Source organism: Theobroma cacao, chromosome 9 (assembly GCF_000208745.1).
Source record: "Theobroma cacao cultivar B97-61/B2 chromosome 9, Criollo_cocoa_genome_V2, whole genome shotgun sequence".
Classification (NCBI taxonomy): domain Eukaryota; kingdom Viridiplantae; phylum Streptophyta; class Magnoliopsida; order Malvales; family Malvaceae; genus Theobroma; species Theobroma cacao.
Window position 1 is genome coordinate 3,965,008 of NC_030858.1, and position 16,503 is coordinate 3,981,510.

Below are 16,503 nucleotides of genomic sequence, written 5' to 3' on the forward strand. Positions count from 1 at the left end.
TAAGCCATAAATTTGAAACTCAATGCAAGCAAAACCGATGCTTTAACAGTTAGTGCCTTTTGGAGTCAAATCAACATACACTTTTGCTTCTGTTCTAACAACCATGGACAACCTATTAACAGTTACTCGCAGCAACTTCTAAGAAAGAACATATGTTTGTGTCTGTAGTGTATAAAGTTATGCCAAATGAACTACCGCCTTCGTTAATGCCGACCAAAGTAGGCCTCTGTAGTTTCCGTTCAATTTGGGGTAGATGATTGTACATTAAATCAGAAGGATGAAATTTCATTCATTTTTTGAAGAATTTTAACAAACTATACAGACTACAGACTACACATTGTATGGAGGATTTGGAATGCAAGAGACCAAAAATCAAACAATATTGGATTGCTCCGAAGAAAGAAGGGAATATAAAATCTAAAACACGAAATTCATCTATCTATTTTCCTTTCTTTTGCCCAATGTATTGCTCAATTTTCCATTATCATGTTTGGAGATCTCATTGGATATGGAACACCATATTCAACTGCAAGACAAATAGCAAACCTCCGTGGTACTTTCCAACTCATTCAGCATCATGCCAGTTTTCTATAGCATCATCCAGCCTTTGAAGCCAAACATCCAATGGTGATGTTCCCCAACCAAATTCAGATTTAAGCTGCAGCAGCCTTTAATCTCTTACAGTAACCTCATATAATGGTGTAAAAGGCAAGAACAGAGTACCATTAAGGATTCCATCAATAACTTGAAAAATGCATTTTCTGCTATCCTGCAAGCCCATAGAAACAGGAAAAATGTGTTAAGAATAAAGATGAACTGTAAAAACAATGCAACTTGATATAAATCCTTCAAGCACTCCAAATAAGGTTTAACAACAGATGCTCTAATATTAAACATACAACACTTTCAGTATGATCCTGAACACAACAGAATTCATATCCCCCAAGGGCTGTGAACCTGACCTCCATCCCCTGATGAATAATCTCCAGGACATTGAGCTAACTATTCAGATTTTATCAATTGATGCAAAAAGGTTGAAATAATTTGCCAATCTACTACTTTGTCTTCTATATAGCATTTACTGGTTATTAAGTTGCAGCACAATTGATCTTAAAGGGACTAGAAATCAGATTATATCAGCATCGCACTTTATTGACATCATCATTACTACTACGCCCAACATGTAGATGCAGATATCTGAAAAAAAAAAAGGGGGATAAGTTTCAAATTTACCACTACTTTGAGTGATAGATCAAATGTATCATTCATCTTTGAACAGGTGCAATTTCACCACTGTAGTTTGTAGCTTGGTTCAAAAGTGGTCAAAAGTTAATGGTAAAAGAATATTCTGTTAGAAAATAAAAGAATATTCAACTTTTTAAACTATTTTTGAACCAAATTAGAAAGTAAAGTGGTCAAATTACACCTATTCAAGGACGAGTGCTAGATTTGATCCATTACTAGAGTGGTAAATTTGAACCTTAACCCAAAAAAGAAAAAAACCTTCTCCTGCTACAAGGATCACATTATATTCCCCTTTGATAACAGTCAGCCCATGTATGATTTAAAAATATAATACTAAAATCAATGAGCTTTGTTGATCAAAAAGAAAAAGAAAATTAGTATATTAGTATACTGCTAAGAAAACTGTTAGACTGCCGAGTGATTAAATTGTACTGTTGCAATAATTCTGCACAAACTATGTTTCTATTCGTTCTTCATCATAATTATATGGGGGTGCTACAAAATAAAATTTCACAGAGATCCTCTGACCGAGTCTATTGTAAACATTAAATATTAATATAGAATTCTACACCAAGTACATCCAAAGTCATTATCCATAAGAATAAATCACATGGCCCCTCAGGACTAAAAGATTCAGCAGTATTTTCCTATGTTGTCATAAAGAACCTTAACACAACCAATTTAATACATTTACTAATACATATGTACGACAATAAGATACATCCACAATGCAAATTCTGGAACACCAAGGTTGCCATAGAGGTAAAGCCCCAAAAGAAGTGATCTGATTGTGTTCTTCTACATATATAGAGCATCATTTGCATTATTTATAAATATTACTTCCAACCTTATGACATACAGAACAAATAACCAAGTGACTCGATGACGGAAGTACATTTCAATTTAAGAGAACAGAAAAGCTAATACAAGTAACCTTGCAGGAAGCAAGACAATAACATACAATTTCATGAAGATCGAACGGAACCAGTGCCAATTTAGAAGTATGTTAATTGAAGTTCATGATCTGAGAAATAAAAAACAAAGACAAAGAACTCACTGAAGGCAAGCCAGTTTGTGCTTCAAGCTGGATATGCTTAATTGGATATTTGATGCATGATGAAGAGCCTTCTCAACATTTCGGAATGACACCAAGTTCAATGATGGCAAGCTTTTCTCTTAAGCAGCCACAGGCACACCTCTGTTTATCTTCAAAGGAGAATTGTTCTCCAAGAGTGATGAACCCAACTTCATGTCCTGTGATGCCATTTTTGTAATGCAGGAGGCTTCGCTAGGCATCCCAGCCTTCAAAAGGCAAGAAATTAAAGAATTTACAGTAACATCATCTGGGGTACAACCAACTGATAACATTTTATTGAAAATGCTAATTGCTTCAAACATTCTTCCTTTCATACAGTGTCCTATAATGAGAATGGTAAATGTCACTTTATCAGGATGACATTGCTTCTCTTCCATCTCTGCTACTATCAGATTGGCCTCATCCAAATTTCCAGCCTTGCAAAACCCATCAATCACAGGGTTGAAGATAAATGGTTTTGGAACAATATTCCTACACTGCAACTCCCTCAAAAATCCGCGAGCCTCATGTAGTCTATTTTCCTTGCATAGAGCATTAATAGTAATAGCAAAGGTATAAACATTTGGAGATAAGTCTCTCCCTTTCATTGTATTCCACAGCTGCAAACTCTGGTTTACATCTCCAATTCGACAGTAGCCATCAATCAAGGAAGTGAACGTCACAACATCAGCAATGCAACCAAAAGAAGCCATCTGCACATACATGGATTTAGCAGAAACCATATCACCAACCTTGCCAAAGCCATCAATCAGAACATTAAAAGTGACAACAGTAGGCACAGTTCCTGAACTAATCATCTCATGGAAAAGTGCAGATGCCTCGTCCATCTTACCCAACTTGCAATAACCAGATATGACCGATGTATAAGTCACAACATCTGGTAAGCAATCATCTCTTGATTGAACTTGGTTCAATAACTTGTGTCCTCTATCTACCTCATTAACCTTACATAACCCATTTATAATGGTGTTATATGTAACAATATCAGGAAAACAACCAAAACTCCCCATATCATTAAAAAGCTCAAAAGCCTGATCCACTTTCCCTACTCTGCACAGACCTCGAATTAGAATATTAAATGTCCATGCGTCTGGGTAAAAATTTGATCTTAAATTCTCTTTATATAAGCTAACAGCCTCCTCTAGTTTATTTTGCTTAACCATCATATTCAACAAGTTGTTTAACGCAAAAATACTGATCACTACTTCATCAGACTGAACATCAGCAAGCAATTTCTTTGCCATACCAAACTCACTTGCCCTCCCAAAAGACGAAATCATAAATCCTAAAATAGTAGTATCAGGCAAATGCCCATCAATCCTCATATAATCAAACACTAATTTAGCCGAATCATGTAGACCCATATGACTAAATGACCTCATAAGCAAATTATAAGTCCAAAAAGAATGAGCAATATTAAAATTCACCCTACTGAACTCGAGAAACTTCAAACCTAATGCTGGATTGTTTAACCATTTAACAACTTCAAATTCAATTAAAGGAGTCAAATTCTTGCTCAGATAACTCAAACAGCTATCATCTAAAGGCTGTGAATAAACAAAGAGAGTGCACACAACCTTAACGAACCAAGCCTCGTGCTTTTGGATTGTCTTTACCTCTTTATTGCCTTGCGGGTGAGATCCTCCGTGAAATTGAATGTGAAAATGAGGAATGAAGACCTTGGAGGCGGCTCGAACCCTTGAGGCACGAGTTGTAAATGAAAATAGGGTCATCTGTAACCCCAAGCCATTTCTAGGCTTAACTAAATACCCAAAAATCTCTACTTGAAAATGACCAAATTTTTTATTGGGCACCCCAGATTCAAAGTTGAGTTTTTGATTGAACTCTCTACTCTTCATGGGGATGGTGAGGAATCCAAGAACGATACCATAGCAAAACGCCCCGCAGCTCAAACTAATAGCTAATACAAAACTAACCCAGCAACAAGCTAAAACCCCAGATAAATCTCAACTATTCAATAACTAAAATAGATCACTGGATGATCACTGAGCAATGGGAAGATCGACATTGAGAACCAAAAATGGATTATGAAAGAAATCTGATACTAAGATAAAAGGAAGAAAAATATTTTAGAGTTGTTTGATGGAAATCAAAAAGCTGTGATGCCTGCAAAGAAATGGCAGTACTAGGGTTTTCCGTGTGGCTTTTGGAGATGTTGGCATTGTTTTGGGCGCTGGCTTACCGCCCTGTCAAGATAGACCAAACTGGTCACCGTCTCGAGAAACAAGGCAAGAGTCCAAAGGCTTGGCCTTTTGTCTTCTGAAATTTAGACCTATTGAGGCCCACTCTGTCCATTATGTAACGGGTTGACCCAAGACACAAGCAAGTTTAGGCCGCTGGGCTGACAAAGTGGACGTTGGGGCTGTAATATTTTCTTCAAAAAAAAAAGAGAAAAAAACCAAGAGCAAGTAAGGACGTTCGTTATAGCAATGGGTCTTGACCAAAAAAAAAAAAAACTCAGATGAAATCTGTATCAATCCAGCTTTGTTTCACTGAAAACAGAGTAATTTGAAAAGGTTGAACTTTTTAATAGAGAGAAAGAGGTGGAAGATGTCTAGTGAGAGGCACGCTTCTTCCAACTCCGCATCTCCACAAGAAACCGCTATGTAAGCTTTCAATCCTTCATTTTTCATTTTATTTAGTTGCATTTTTGTCGGTTTTTTATTTTCATTTTGTTTGACAATTCTGATACTTGAAACAATTTTAAATTTGTTCCGTAAACTGAATGATGTCTTATTTAGTTGGATTCTTGGTTTTACCGTATACAATTGCCAATAATTAGTAATTACGCGCGTTTAGTTTAGAATTTGGAGTAGCATTTTTCGATATTTCACTGTAGGGATCAAAATTTTGTTGATTTTAACGTGATCTGAGGGTAATTTTTACTCTAATTAGTAATGGAAAAATTGACATTTTGTGCCATTTATAGGTTCCTTGATATACTGCATGAGGCGCCGTTATTTGGTCACCGGAAACCAAGGAGTATCGTTGGCGGTGTTTTTTACTGTTTCATACTGGCAAGTTGAAGTTCATTGCTAGTTTTATATCAAATAATGAGACTTCCTTTTAATTCGTGATTAGGCAAACTCTGATAGTTTTTCAAATTTTTAGGCAGGTTATGCAATTTTGGCTGCAGCGGCTCCTTGGATATTTAGGCCTATAGAGAATTTCGTCTTACCATTGCTTTGTAGCTGCGATGTTGTTCTTCTAATAGTCACAGGTATCTTGATTTGCTTTGGGTACTTGCTTCTGGATGTGTACCATCCTTGGGGTGCTTCATAGACTCATATATGATTGAAGACAATATTCCTTATACCTTAGTTTAGTATAGAATGCATGCAGTGCTTAACAAGGACTTAAGTGCATTGCTAACTGTTAAGTTCTTTTTTGGATCTTACAGGCATTTTTCAACAATATCTGGTTTATCAAGTCCAGAAGATACGTCTACAGGTAACTTCATTGATTACTCCAACCTGGTCCTAACTGACATTTTATAGAAACCATTAAATGGTCTTGTGTTTTGTAGGGTTATTATAGTTTCAGCCAGAAGTTGAAGCATATTGTCCGTCTACCATTTGCCATTACTGCATACGGTGAGTTTATATTTGTGTATCTGTGACTGGCAGCACTTGATCCTCATAAGGGGTTTTTATCTCAATCATAAATGGACCTATTCAGGTGTATACTTTCCACTGAACCAATTATTTTGATTCCAGAGTCATCATCTTGTCCTACCTTGTAGGATATAGTAATCCCCTTTATCCCCAAGAATGATAGTGTCTTACATCTATGGAACCTTTTCAGTTGGAAATAATGTTACAGTTATAACCACACTTGTATCTCTTATGATGTGGTATTAATTTTATAGTTAGTGACCAGTTCTTTCTGTCACATCTTCATTATTGTTGCATTAGGAACTGCTGCAATGATGCTCGTCATGGTGTGGAAAACCTACATTAGTATTCTTTCCACATCTGTCATTCTCAGGTACTCTACCACTTATCAATAATTCCAACCTCGTTCTTCTTTTTCGTGCTTAAGGTATATTTCGTATGCTTCTTTAAGTATTTATTCTTAATAATTTTTAGCCTTAATCATGTTTGTGAAAGAAATATTGATTTTTATCCCATCATTGTGATTTTATCAGCTTTCAGAAATGTTTGCTTCTCGAAATGTTTGTGATTTATGAGTCCTGGATGCTCATTCTGCATTGTTTAGTTTTACATTACAATTTGAATTGGAACTTCTGATGTTATTGATTGCTGGGACTGTTAGGTTAATTCAGAGATTAATATGAATGGTAGTAATATTTTAAGTTCTTTCTTTATTTTGATTCAAAACTGAACATCCCTTGTTACTCTATTGAGCTACATATCATTGACAATACTCCACTTGATTCACTTGATTTGCAGGATTATTATGTTGGTTGAAGCAGTATGTTCTGGGTTCTTTATGAGTGTGTATATCGGTAAGCTCACATACATGTGTAGAAGCATTTGAGGAATTAGACTAAATAATGTATGCTTATTATTTAGGTTTTTTCAGTTATTTCCGATTAGGTGCTTGTATAATTCTGCATTATTGTGGTGCTTGCAGGTTATGTACACCAGTACAATTCGTTGGATTCTCAGCCTGATGTTTTGAAGTCATTGTATTCTCCCCTTCAACCATCAAGTCCTTTGGAAGATTTGAGGTAATTACAAAGATTTTGTTGATGAAGTGACTATATTTTCAAGATTCACTGTGAAAGATATTCCACCTGCATTGGAAGAATACATCACTTGAAAATATGTCTTTCAATTTTTGATTTAGTTGGCTAGTTTAATTTTTCTGTTGCTGGAGGTGGTTTGCAGATATCCTGATTTCAGTTGTTGCATTTCCCTGATTTGCTGGTCATGAAACCAAGAAAAAATTAATATGAAATTATGAATTATTACTATTGTTATATGTAATGGTGTGCATATCCAATGTTCAATTCAATTTGCTGCAACAGGTATCATGATGGTGGTCGACTCTCTGACCAGCAAATGGCTTTACTGCAGTATCAGCGGGAAAACCTTCATTTTCTGAGTGAGGAGGTATTGTATTGGACTACTGTTACACAAGTAATTCATTATAGTTATTTTCCTGTATCTTTTTGCAGTATTGCAATGGACTACTGTTATGCAAGTAATATCTTTAACTGCAGATTCTTCGATTGCAAGAGTGCTTAAGCAAATATGAAGGATCTAATGATGGAAGCACACCTCAGGTGATGATCCTACTGTAGAGATGAATGTTCTTTTGTTACATATTAAAAATAAAAAGATGATGGGTGGAGTTGGGATAACTGTGTAAGAAATTGTCAGAATAATGGTTACTCTGGACTCTTTTTCAGGTTGATCTTGCCCATCTATTAGCAGCTCGTGATCAAGAATTACGAACAGTTTCAGCTGAGGTACTTAGGTTCACATAATCTCATATGCTAGTACTTGTTGCTTAGATAATTCCAGAAATGAGAAAAATTGCAGTTTGTTTTATTGCCTTACCAGTGTCAGAGATCTTTTGAGCAATAAAGTTTCCATTCTTGCATATTACCTGTTTTTCTCTCATGCGCTCATACCCATTTTCCTTACTGTTCTATCTGGTTTGCACTTAAGGCCCTTGTTCATGGTTCCAATAGGTGAATTATGTTAAGAGTAATTTTTTAACATTTTACACATCGGTGCATTTATTTGGCATGCAAACCCTTCAATTTATGTGTTAACATTAACAGTGCTGTAGATATACATTTGGGACAACCGAGTACAGCAGAGAGTTTTCTGTCGTTGTATTCATTTGCATGCACATTTGCACACTCCATAACTGGAACAAGATGAAATTCCAATTATTGATCATGCATGCCCCATGCACCTGAAGTTGTTCCACTTTGGGCAATGATACTAAGCATTTGACCATAGTCCCTGACATTCTTCATTTAAAAAATTGGGATAGTAGTAGGTTCTGTCAGAAACTGAGGCAAACTATTTGAATTGCAGATGAACCAACTGCAGTCTGAGCTAAGACTTGCCCGATCTTTGATGGCTGAGAGGGATGCAGAGGTCCAGCGTGTTCGAACAACCAACAATCAGGTAAATCCTAAAGAGTTGGTCTACAGCCGTTTAAAAAAAAATTGAGTATCGATAATCCTAATCTGAACTTCTTGTTCAGAAGCTAGTTTACATCTCCCTTGGTTTCATGAACAGTTTTGAGACATGAGAAGATCCTTCTCTTCTTGAATGTATCACAGCTGCTCTACGATATTAGATTAGTGACAACAAAATATTCATGATGGACCTATTGTTCTACTGTCAACTTAAAAAATATATTTTTTGTTTTTTTACTATAAATTCTTAATCTGAAAAAGTTTGCAGGATTAATATTTCTCCTTAAGACCAGGAAGCAGAAAAATAAAACCAACATCGTTTCAAGCCATTAACATGGTTTATGCAAAATTTTGTTCCGATGAAAATGTTTGTAATAAGACAGCTATGCTGACCTTTTCCTCATTTTATTCTGCTGAAAACTAAAACAGTATGTCGAAGAGAATGAAAGGCTGAGAGCTATTCTAGGAGAATGGAGCACCCGAGCTGCAAAGGTACTACCTTACAATCCTTTCGCTATTTGTGAAATTCCACTTCTGTTCTATTTGAATGCTGTAATATCATATGGACTGATATTTAATGTTATGACAATGCTGAAGCTTGAACGAGCTTTGGAGGTTGAGCGGATGTCAAACCTCGAACTACAAAAGAAGATTTCAACACTTAGAAGTTCGGCACACACATCAGCTGGAACAAGCGAGCAGCGGGGAACCTAAGTACTTCCTATCGAAGCACATGTATAGACTCATTGCTGACTACTCCCAACACTTGGGAGTGAAATCAATCATTTTATTCTGTGGTTAAAACAAACTTTAGGCCTGATAACATATGTGCTTCATTGTAGTTTCTTTTTTTTTTTTTTTTTTTCTTTTTCACTTTTTCCCCTTGATTTCTTACGCTTAGGGGAAGGAGTGGTTCTGGCAATGTTCTGGGACCTGTACATAACTGTATATTTCTTCTTTTTTTTTTTTCTTTCCATTGTTGGATGCTGAAATTTGAATGATATCAGCCCAGACTCCCATTTGCATTAAATTTTAGTCCTTGTATTCGCATGTTAAGCTCTTCCACTAGCTAACCTTATAACATAATGTTAAAAGATTTTGGCTTAACCTAAAATGCTAAAAATGACAACAAGCCCGGGGCATTAAATGGTGTAAAGATAATGGCTACTAACCCATCTGAGCCAAATAGTAGGTATTGGGAAACCAGGACCGTTGATCATTTTAATTATGGCACTATAACAGTGATACAAATGAAACATTCCACATGGTTAAATTACAATTGGCTTGCATGAACATTTTCATTTAGAAAAAGACAACCAAACACAAAATTGAAGAAGTCACGACCTCTAATTACCTCTCCCCCTCCAAATATTGCTTCTGTATTATACTTGCATGCTCTCATACAGTCAGGGCAGTACGTAACCTGCATAAAAGTTGGCATATCCCTCTTAGAAAACAGTATGGTAATCACAGATTGGTGTGACGAGCACTCATGAAAAGTAACTTAAGCCTACTTTGATAGTCATATATGATTACTCGATTGCAAAACAGAAACATCTAATGGAAGGATGCTGCTTTCAGTTACAAACCTCCAATAACTTTGGCTGGAAGGAACCATCAAGCATTACATCCACACCATACATAGCCCTAGACTTTGTATCATGCATCTCTGGATGTACTGCTGCAGCTGACTCAAAGACAGATCTGATCATGGTTTTTACTCTTTGATGGATGTCCAACCATTTAACTGTAAAAAACACATAAATTGTCAATAAAGAAACAACTTAGGAAGGCCTCTTAGTTGCTTCGAAATTGTACACATTCATTTTCTTTAAGGGAAAGGCAAGCTGGGTACAAGTTCAGCAAGCACAAAAACCTTGATGCTCCTTCTCGAACTCCCTAACAAACTCTGGTGTGTTAATGTGATTCAACCTCCGACCGTAGTTCTGAAAGTCATAGAAGTCAGTAAATTACTAAAGGTAAAAACATGAATCTAACATGATTCTTAAGTTAAAGGAGAAAACAGAGTTCCCACTTCCATCATAGATATTAGAGCCTTGTTTGTTTGCATTTCTTTTTAAATTCCAGGAAACTGCCTAAATTTCATGTACTAGCAGAAAATATATGTACTCTTTGAAGCTGTCAACAAAAAATGCCTAAACATACCATAACGGTGAAGTGGGTCTCATACTCAAAAAGACTATGCTTCTCAAGGGTGTATGGGTTGTTTGCCAATCTGACCTGAAAATGTTAACAGGAAGAACTAATTAAGGTATTTTAATAGCAGAAAATATTTAAACAAGAAAAGACCTCTAAAAGAAAACTCATCCTATGGCATCTCAGTCAGACAACAGAATGTGCATACCCAGAAGACATCTGAAAGGAAGATATCCAAAGGGGTTATACTGCGAACCAGTATAATATAACGAAGATCAAACTTTTTTCCTTGGAACAGAGCAGGGTGCTCAATATATTTCTGGCATATTTTTGGACCAGTTTCCATGAGACGGATAATGGTAGATAAATTATCAGTTACAGTTGTATCAATAGTCCGTGCCATGTTCCAAGGTTTTAAGATCCACAGATTGTTGAGCCCATCTCTCTTGCGTAGACAATAGTCACCAATAAGTTGAGATAGATGTGTTTCAAGATTATAAGTAGGTTGCAACCATCCAGGAGATCCCTGTGCCTGTTTCAAGGAAAGAAGAGGCAATTTAAAGTTAGTTAACCTGATGCTATTCAAAAAAAGAAAAAAATTAGTTAACCTGTTTCAGAAGAAACATTGACCTTGGTATTAAGTTTTAAGTATCAGTATCCATCCAAAAAAAGTTTTAAGTATCACTACAAATATGATGGTAACTGAAAAAACGAGCATGCAGTTCAATATTATTATAGATAAAATTTTGACTCCTGAAACAAGGTATTGATGTGAGTATTAATATGTAAAATAAGCTAGCTATCTCAACCTTTTGTATGGTATCAGCCAAATGATGTTTCATCACAAGACAAGCCTCAAAAGGAAATTGGTTTACATATTGTTGATCTGTTATTCCCACAACTTTTTTCATCTCTTCATCCACCTGCATACTTGTCCATATAATATCTGCATCCTTCGGCTCGTTTGCTGCAAGCATTTGGGAGAATTAAAAATCTCACAGCAAAAAATGTACACTGAAACCTTAAAAAACTAAACAAATAAAGCTGTCAAATTCTTTCAAAAAATACCACATTCATCAGACACAGATGCTAATCAAATCTAAATAACAATTATGAACCCAACATATAAAAAAAAGACTCAGGTAGATTCAATAATTAACAAATTTATAATGAATTGTATATAAATTGACATTTTAGTCCCTTTTTTATAAATAAAATGTTTTCATTACTTCAATAACAATTCACATCAGATGCACATATTTCAGAGAAAAAAGGTTCAAATACAAAAGAACAAGTTTCCCATGCATGGACAAGAGCACATACTAATCACAAATTCCGGCCGTGTCAAAAATTCTTCCACTTGAGGTATATCAGTGTAAACACATAAAGCACTCCCATCACTGCAACAGACACCACTAGTCAAAGAAGACTCTATGGGCAAAGAAGGTAAACTTCTCGATTGCAATTTATTGTGATGCTTCTCATACTCCTGAGTGAAGTAATGCGGATTAATAAGAAACATGAAGCAGACCACAGTTTAAATGGAAGCAGAAGCAATTCCAATAACAAGATACAATACTTGGATAAAATAATTCTGTGGCGTGTAGAACCAAGCTGTGAGTCTGGCAGAACGCTGCTTCTCCTCTCCAATACCAAATAGGTAATCACGAGTACACTCTTCGCCTTTCTTAACATTCTGGGTTGGCCATAATATTGAATAGCTGAGAAAGAAGGTTAACATGTGTCATGACTCCATATGAATGGTCCTCCACATGCCTTTATTGCAAGAGCAGAAAAATTATATTACAAGGATTGATAGCATGGATTAATCAAGATGTGGCCATGTGGGGACATGCAGCTCTGAGTCTGCAAAGTTTTTTCAGTACAAGATACACAGACACCAATCCTTAAGGATTATTACACACTATCTGACTATAAAACTGCTGAACACAGTAAAGAAAAACAACAAAAAAAGAGTCAAACTGCTCCAACAAGCAGCAGAAGAAAAGGAGTGAGAAGGAAACCTCACTGCTGATGCCAGATTCCCCTCTGGCATGAAGAGAAAAGGAGCCACTCTGAAATTTGGCTCATCACTATGCCGCAAAGCTGAACCTAGTTCATCCATAACATACCTGCCAAGGAACCCCAAAGCTAAAACTTAAAAACATTGTTCATTGGAAAGGTTAACTGAATACAATAAATTTAGCAAACATCTAAACAATGATGATCCCCTAGCATGTTCTCATTTTGTCTAGCACAAATGGTTTGGCCTACAAGCCTTTTTTTTTTTTTTTTTTTGATAAGCTAGCCTGAAAGCCATTTGACTCACAGATTTTTCAATTGTAAGCAGATGCACATGGCTTTTAATGTGAAAGCTTTGTTTAAATACTGATCCTATTATTCACTTTTCTGCAAACATATTCTACCTCCATATGGCTACAAAGTCCTTTGTCTATGAATATTTATCCTTGCTTTCAAGAATTCAACAAAATGCCAAACATGATCTGAAATCTGTATGTCAGTTGCTAAATCAATGTCAAATTGCATACCATACTGGGGTTTCATCAAGCTTTTCCTCATCTGCAAGCCTATATGTCATTAAATATAACCACATTGCATTAAGAACACAATCAGCAAGAGGTTCCTCAGCACTCCATTCAGGCAGACGTGGCTGAAGCATTGAATCAACAACATGCTTTTCAGTTTCTAAGATTTTGGATGCATCAACACCATTCAGTGAGGAAAGAGTGGGAAGGAATTCAAGAATTTCCACAGCACTCTCTCCAAGTGGACCAGGTATATCCACCTGCAGGAACACTCATTTTAAAAGGATATAAGAACTTCCTGCTGTCTCACCCCTGTTTTAGCATCAGTGAGATTACATTGGATAACAGGAGAACAGTTTTCCAACAAAAATACCTCCAAAGATTGCAAGCAATAAAAAGCCTTCAAGATTCCAAACAAATTACTGACTGAATTTTCTTCAATTGGATTCCCTCGAATGTTCAAATGTGAAAGATTTGGCATCTCAAAAGGTGAGAAAGCCTGAACATAAGCAGAACAATAGATAATCAGAAGCTCACCTCACAGCTTGTTTCCACATTTATGATGAATTAAAAAAAAAGGAAAAACATAAAATAAGATGTTAGACCTTATTGATCAAATTATGAATACATCTATTTGAAACGTCAAGCGACGTCACACTTTGCAAAGCGAGGTCACCGTGATGACTATTGCCAGGATTGTCCTTCCCATATACATCTGCACAAAACCCCAATGCCCACTCACCAAAATTACGGGTAAAACGAGAGTTATAGATTTCCAATTTGGGACATCCTCGAAGAATTGCATCTTCCATACCACCATCACTATAAACAAAACAGACACCAGTTAATAGAAAACCTCACAGTAACTCAACATTTTTTCTTTTTCATATATCAACAAGACAAAACCTTTTTTCAAGAACCGGGTTATTGTTCAACCAAAGCGCCTTTAAGTTCTTAAATTTAGTAACTTCCTGGACAAGTTTCTCTGTGTTCTCGAGCTTGTTCCCACACAAACTAAGAGCCATTAAATCCTGGGACCAGAAAAAATAACACATAGATGTAAAGAGCTTAAAGAGCTTTGAACACAAACTGAAATATGTAAAAATAAGATAACGATATGGCTACCGAACCGGAAATTTAGTGGATAAATCGAGAGAAAGGAAGGTATTATCGTCAATTTCAAGCTCCTCGAGCTCCAACCACCTTACAACTCCATCTCCATTAGCTTTCGCGTTTTGAATTTCGCTCTCTAAAACTTCCTCAGCCGTCATTTTCCCGCCGTTTTCAACGGCCTCTTCTAAACCTGCATCATTATCAACGTCCAAGCACATCAGAGCAGCCATCCTCTGCGCCAGCCCCGGCACCTCCTGCAACTGCAACCAATCACAGAACACTATGCTGTCATTAGAAAAAGAACTTCAAAGAAATTCAGATTTTTTTTTTTTAAATGAACCTGTTTGTAGGCGTCGGGGAGGCGAAAAGTCCAGGCATGGTCGACGAGGAAAACGTTGGAGTCTTTAGGCATGGTGTCGGAGGTTAATAACAACCGCCTCTGTCGGCCATCCTCGCATGGTTCGATCTCGAAGTAAGCTCCGCCATCAAATGTTTCCGATGTTAGTTTCTCGAACAGTTTGCGATGAAGTGATTGGGGCAGTCCCGAGGCTGCTAAGAGCAGACCGTGGACTTTCACGAAGTCCTCGTAAGTTTCGATTCTGCCGCAGGTACTAGCGGTTGTCGCCGACATTGGTGTTGGGGGACAGCAAGTATGGTGGAGAGTGAGGTTTTAGGATGGGTGGAGGGTTTTGAGCAGTTAGAGTAAGTTGTTCGAGGTTTTACGGGTTGATAGACCAAATCATTAATTTTAATAATTTATCAAATACAACTTAATTTTAATATTTTCCTTCATTAATATAAATCTTAATTTTAATTTTAATTTGTTTAATAATTTATCAAATACATCTTAATTTTAAAAAGTGTGCTAGCTACCTTCCATTGGTATGCTTTTACCGTTTCCATTTCGTGCTTATACATACAACTTACAATTAAAAAGGAGTTCTGTTAAATAGTGCACCCTTTAACGTTAATCAAAATATTATTTATAGTGATATTTTTCCTCTTAAATGCAATAAGTAATAATTAAAATGATATTTTTAATGTATTGGAAAAAATATTATTTAATATAATAATCTTAGAAAAACATTTTTAAAAAGTACCCATTAATAAAATTCAAAATAAACCATGTTTAAATTTACAAAATAGAAAATTGTGTTTTACCATAAAATATAATTTTCTTTAAAATAATGTTTAAAATAAAAAATGCAACTATTAAAGTTGTTTCTTATTTATCTTTTAGTATTTTATACCAAAAATAATAATTCTTTTTTTGTTTTTATTATGATAAATTTTGCATTGTCATAAATAACAATGCCAACGGAGCAACTGGCTCAAAGCCCAACTCGATTCTTTTAAGCTTGGGCTTGGGTCTTTATAATTTGATATGTAATGGTACTATTAGGATTGTCTTACATGGATCTCAAGCTCAAATATATCAGCTTGGGTTTATTATATAACCCAAGGTCCAAATAGAAAACGGTACGGTAATTTTTTTTTTCACATGATATTTTATAATTTTTTCTCAATTAACATACTATAAATATTGTTTTCCAATTAGCACCCTATAAATAAATTATGTTCCCACAAGAAATGTAATGTTAATTTTTCTAATAAAATTACTACAATATCTTTAATTCAAAGTTAAAAATGTTAATTGGAAAAAAAATTACCTACAACTGTTAATTGAAATTAAAAAAAAAAACCACAAATACCATTTAAGAAGATAAAATTGCCAAAAGTGTAAGTGAAATTTACTCTTTTATTCTTTTAATCAAATTGGAATATAATGTTGGAGGCGATAAAATATTTTCCTTTCTTATATAATAAAATTGGAAACGAGAGAATAGTTATAATTAAGGTCGAACTCTTATCAATCAGTAGTCCACCAAAGAATTATGTTTTCTCGGTTAGTTCTTTGGTAGGCTACTGATCTTATCAGAGTTTTCTTCCATGCGAAAATCATCCAGGAATTTCCATGTAGACAATGCAAAGTGGAAACCAACCTTTATCGACCACTAGTCTACCAAAGAATCTGCAAATGACCAATTTTTCTTCCTTTGGTAGATTACTGCTTTGGGTCAGGGTTGTTCCTCCGTTTGAAAATCATTCAACTTAAATTTGGCCCAAGCACCTTGAGTTTGGGCTATATAGATTTATCGGTCAAATTATCAAATTAATTTTTTTTATTTTTTAAAAATATT

The 16,503-nt window shown here is 35.6% G+C and overlaps 3 protein-coding genes across 4 annotated transcripts; 1 reads left to right on the forward strand and 2 right to left on the reverse strand.

Moving 5' to 3' along the window:
* On the reverse strand, window positions 364-4,636 carry LOC18588278 (pentatricopeptide repeat-containing protein At2g06000). Its single transcript, XM_018127245.1, has 2 exons — window positions 2,303-4,636; window positions 364-769 (listed from the first exon to the last, which is right to left on the reverse strand). Exon 1 carries the CDS (start codon window positions 4,198-4,200, stop codon window positions 2,422-2,424), a length of 1,779 nt encoding a protein of 592 aa, XP_017982734.1. The 5' UTR covers window positions 4,201-4,636; the 3' UTR covers window positions 364-769; window positions 2,303-2,421.
* On the forward strand, window positions 4,745-9,516 carry LOC18588279. The gene is made up of 14 exons (XM_018127246.1): window positions 4,745-4,968; window positions 5,292-5,379; window positions 5,474-5,582; window positions 5,763-5,812; window positions 5,889-5,955; window positions 6,277-6,349; window positions 6,775-6,830; window positions 6,959-7,055; window positions 7,356-7,440; window positions 7,551-7,613; window positions 7,740-7,799; window positions 8,380-8,472; window positions 8,916-8,978; window positions 9,084-9,516. The coding sequence occupies exons 1-14, from the start codon at window positions 4,913-4,915 to the stop codon at window positions 9,198-9,200; spliced, it is 1,077 nt and encodes a 358-aa protein (XP_017982735.1). The 5' UTR covers window positions 4,745-4,912; the 3' UTR covers window positions 9,201-9,516.
* On the reverse strand, window positions 9,334-15,017 carry LOC18588280 (tubulin--tyrosine ligase-like protein 12). 2 transcript variants are annotated; one of them, XM_007012573.2, is made up of 15 exons: window positions 14,643-15,017; window positions 14,320-14,562; window positions 14,096-14,220; window positions 13,795-14,011; window positions 13,563-13,688; window positions 13,193-13,449; window positions 12,668-12,775; window positions 12,223-12,364; window positions 11,967-12,132; window positions 11,453-11,610; window positions 10,852-11,175; window positions 10,653-10,727; window positions 10,363-10,432; window positions 10,076-10,233; window positions 9,334-9,909 (listed from the first exon to the last, which is right to left on the reverse strand). In XM_007012573.2, the coding sequence occupies exons 1-15, from the start codon at window positions 14,931-14,933 to the stop codon at window positions 9,760-9,762; spliced, it is 2,610 nt and encodes an 869-aa protein (XP_007012635.2). In that variant the 5' UTR covers window positions 14,934-15,017; the 3' UTR covers window positions 9,334-9,759. The 2 variants fall into 2 exon arrangements, with proteins under 2 accessions (XP_007012635.2, XP_017982733.1); XM_018127244.1 differs by lacking the exon at window positions 9,334-9,909 and having other exon boundaries at window positions 10,136-10,233; window positions 10,342-10,432.

What these genes read in the sequence shown, in the direction of transcription:
- LOC18588280 (XM_007012573.2), bottom strand. Translation starts at nt 14,933, where the DNA reads ATGTCGGCGACAACCGCTAGTACCTGCGGCAGAATCGAAACTTACGAG. An exon ending in ATTGCTTGCAATCTTTGGAG is followed by an intron (nt 13,450 to 13,562) that starts GTATTTTTGTTG and finishes GTGTTCCTGCAG; the next exon opens with GTGGATATACCTGGTCCACT. An exon ending in TCCAGCCAAAGTTATTGGAG is followed by an intron (nt 9,910 to 10,075) that starts GTTTGTAACTGA and finishes ACTTTTATGCAG; the next exon opens with GTTACGTACTGCCCTGACTG.
- LOC18588278 (XM_018127245.1), bottom strand. Translation starts at nt 4,200, where the DNA reads ATGAAGAGTAGAGAGTTCAATCAAAAACTCAACTTTGAATCTGGGGTG.
- LOC18588279 (XM_018127246.1), top strand. Translation starts at nt 4,913, where the DNA reads ATGTCTAGTGAGAGGCACGCTTCTTCCAACTCCGCATCTCCACAAGAA. An exon ending in TTTTTTACTGTTTCATACTG is followed by an intron (nt 5,380 to 5,473) that starts GCAAGTTGAAGT and finishes TCAAATTTTTAG; the next exon opens with GCAGGTTATGCAATTTTGGC. An exon ending in AGTCCTTTGGAAGATTTGAG is followed by an intron (nt 7,056 to 7,355) that starts GTAATTACAAAG and finishes TTGCTGCAACAG; the next exon opens with GTATCATGATGGTGGTCGAC.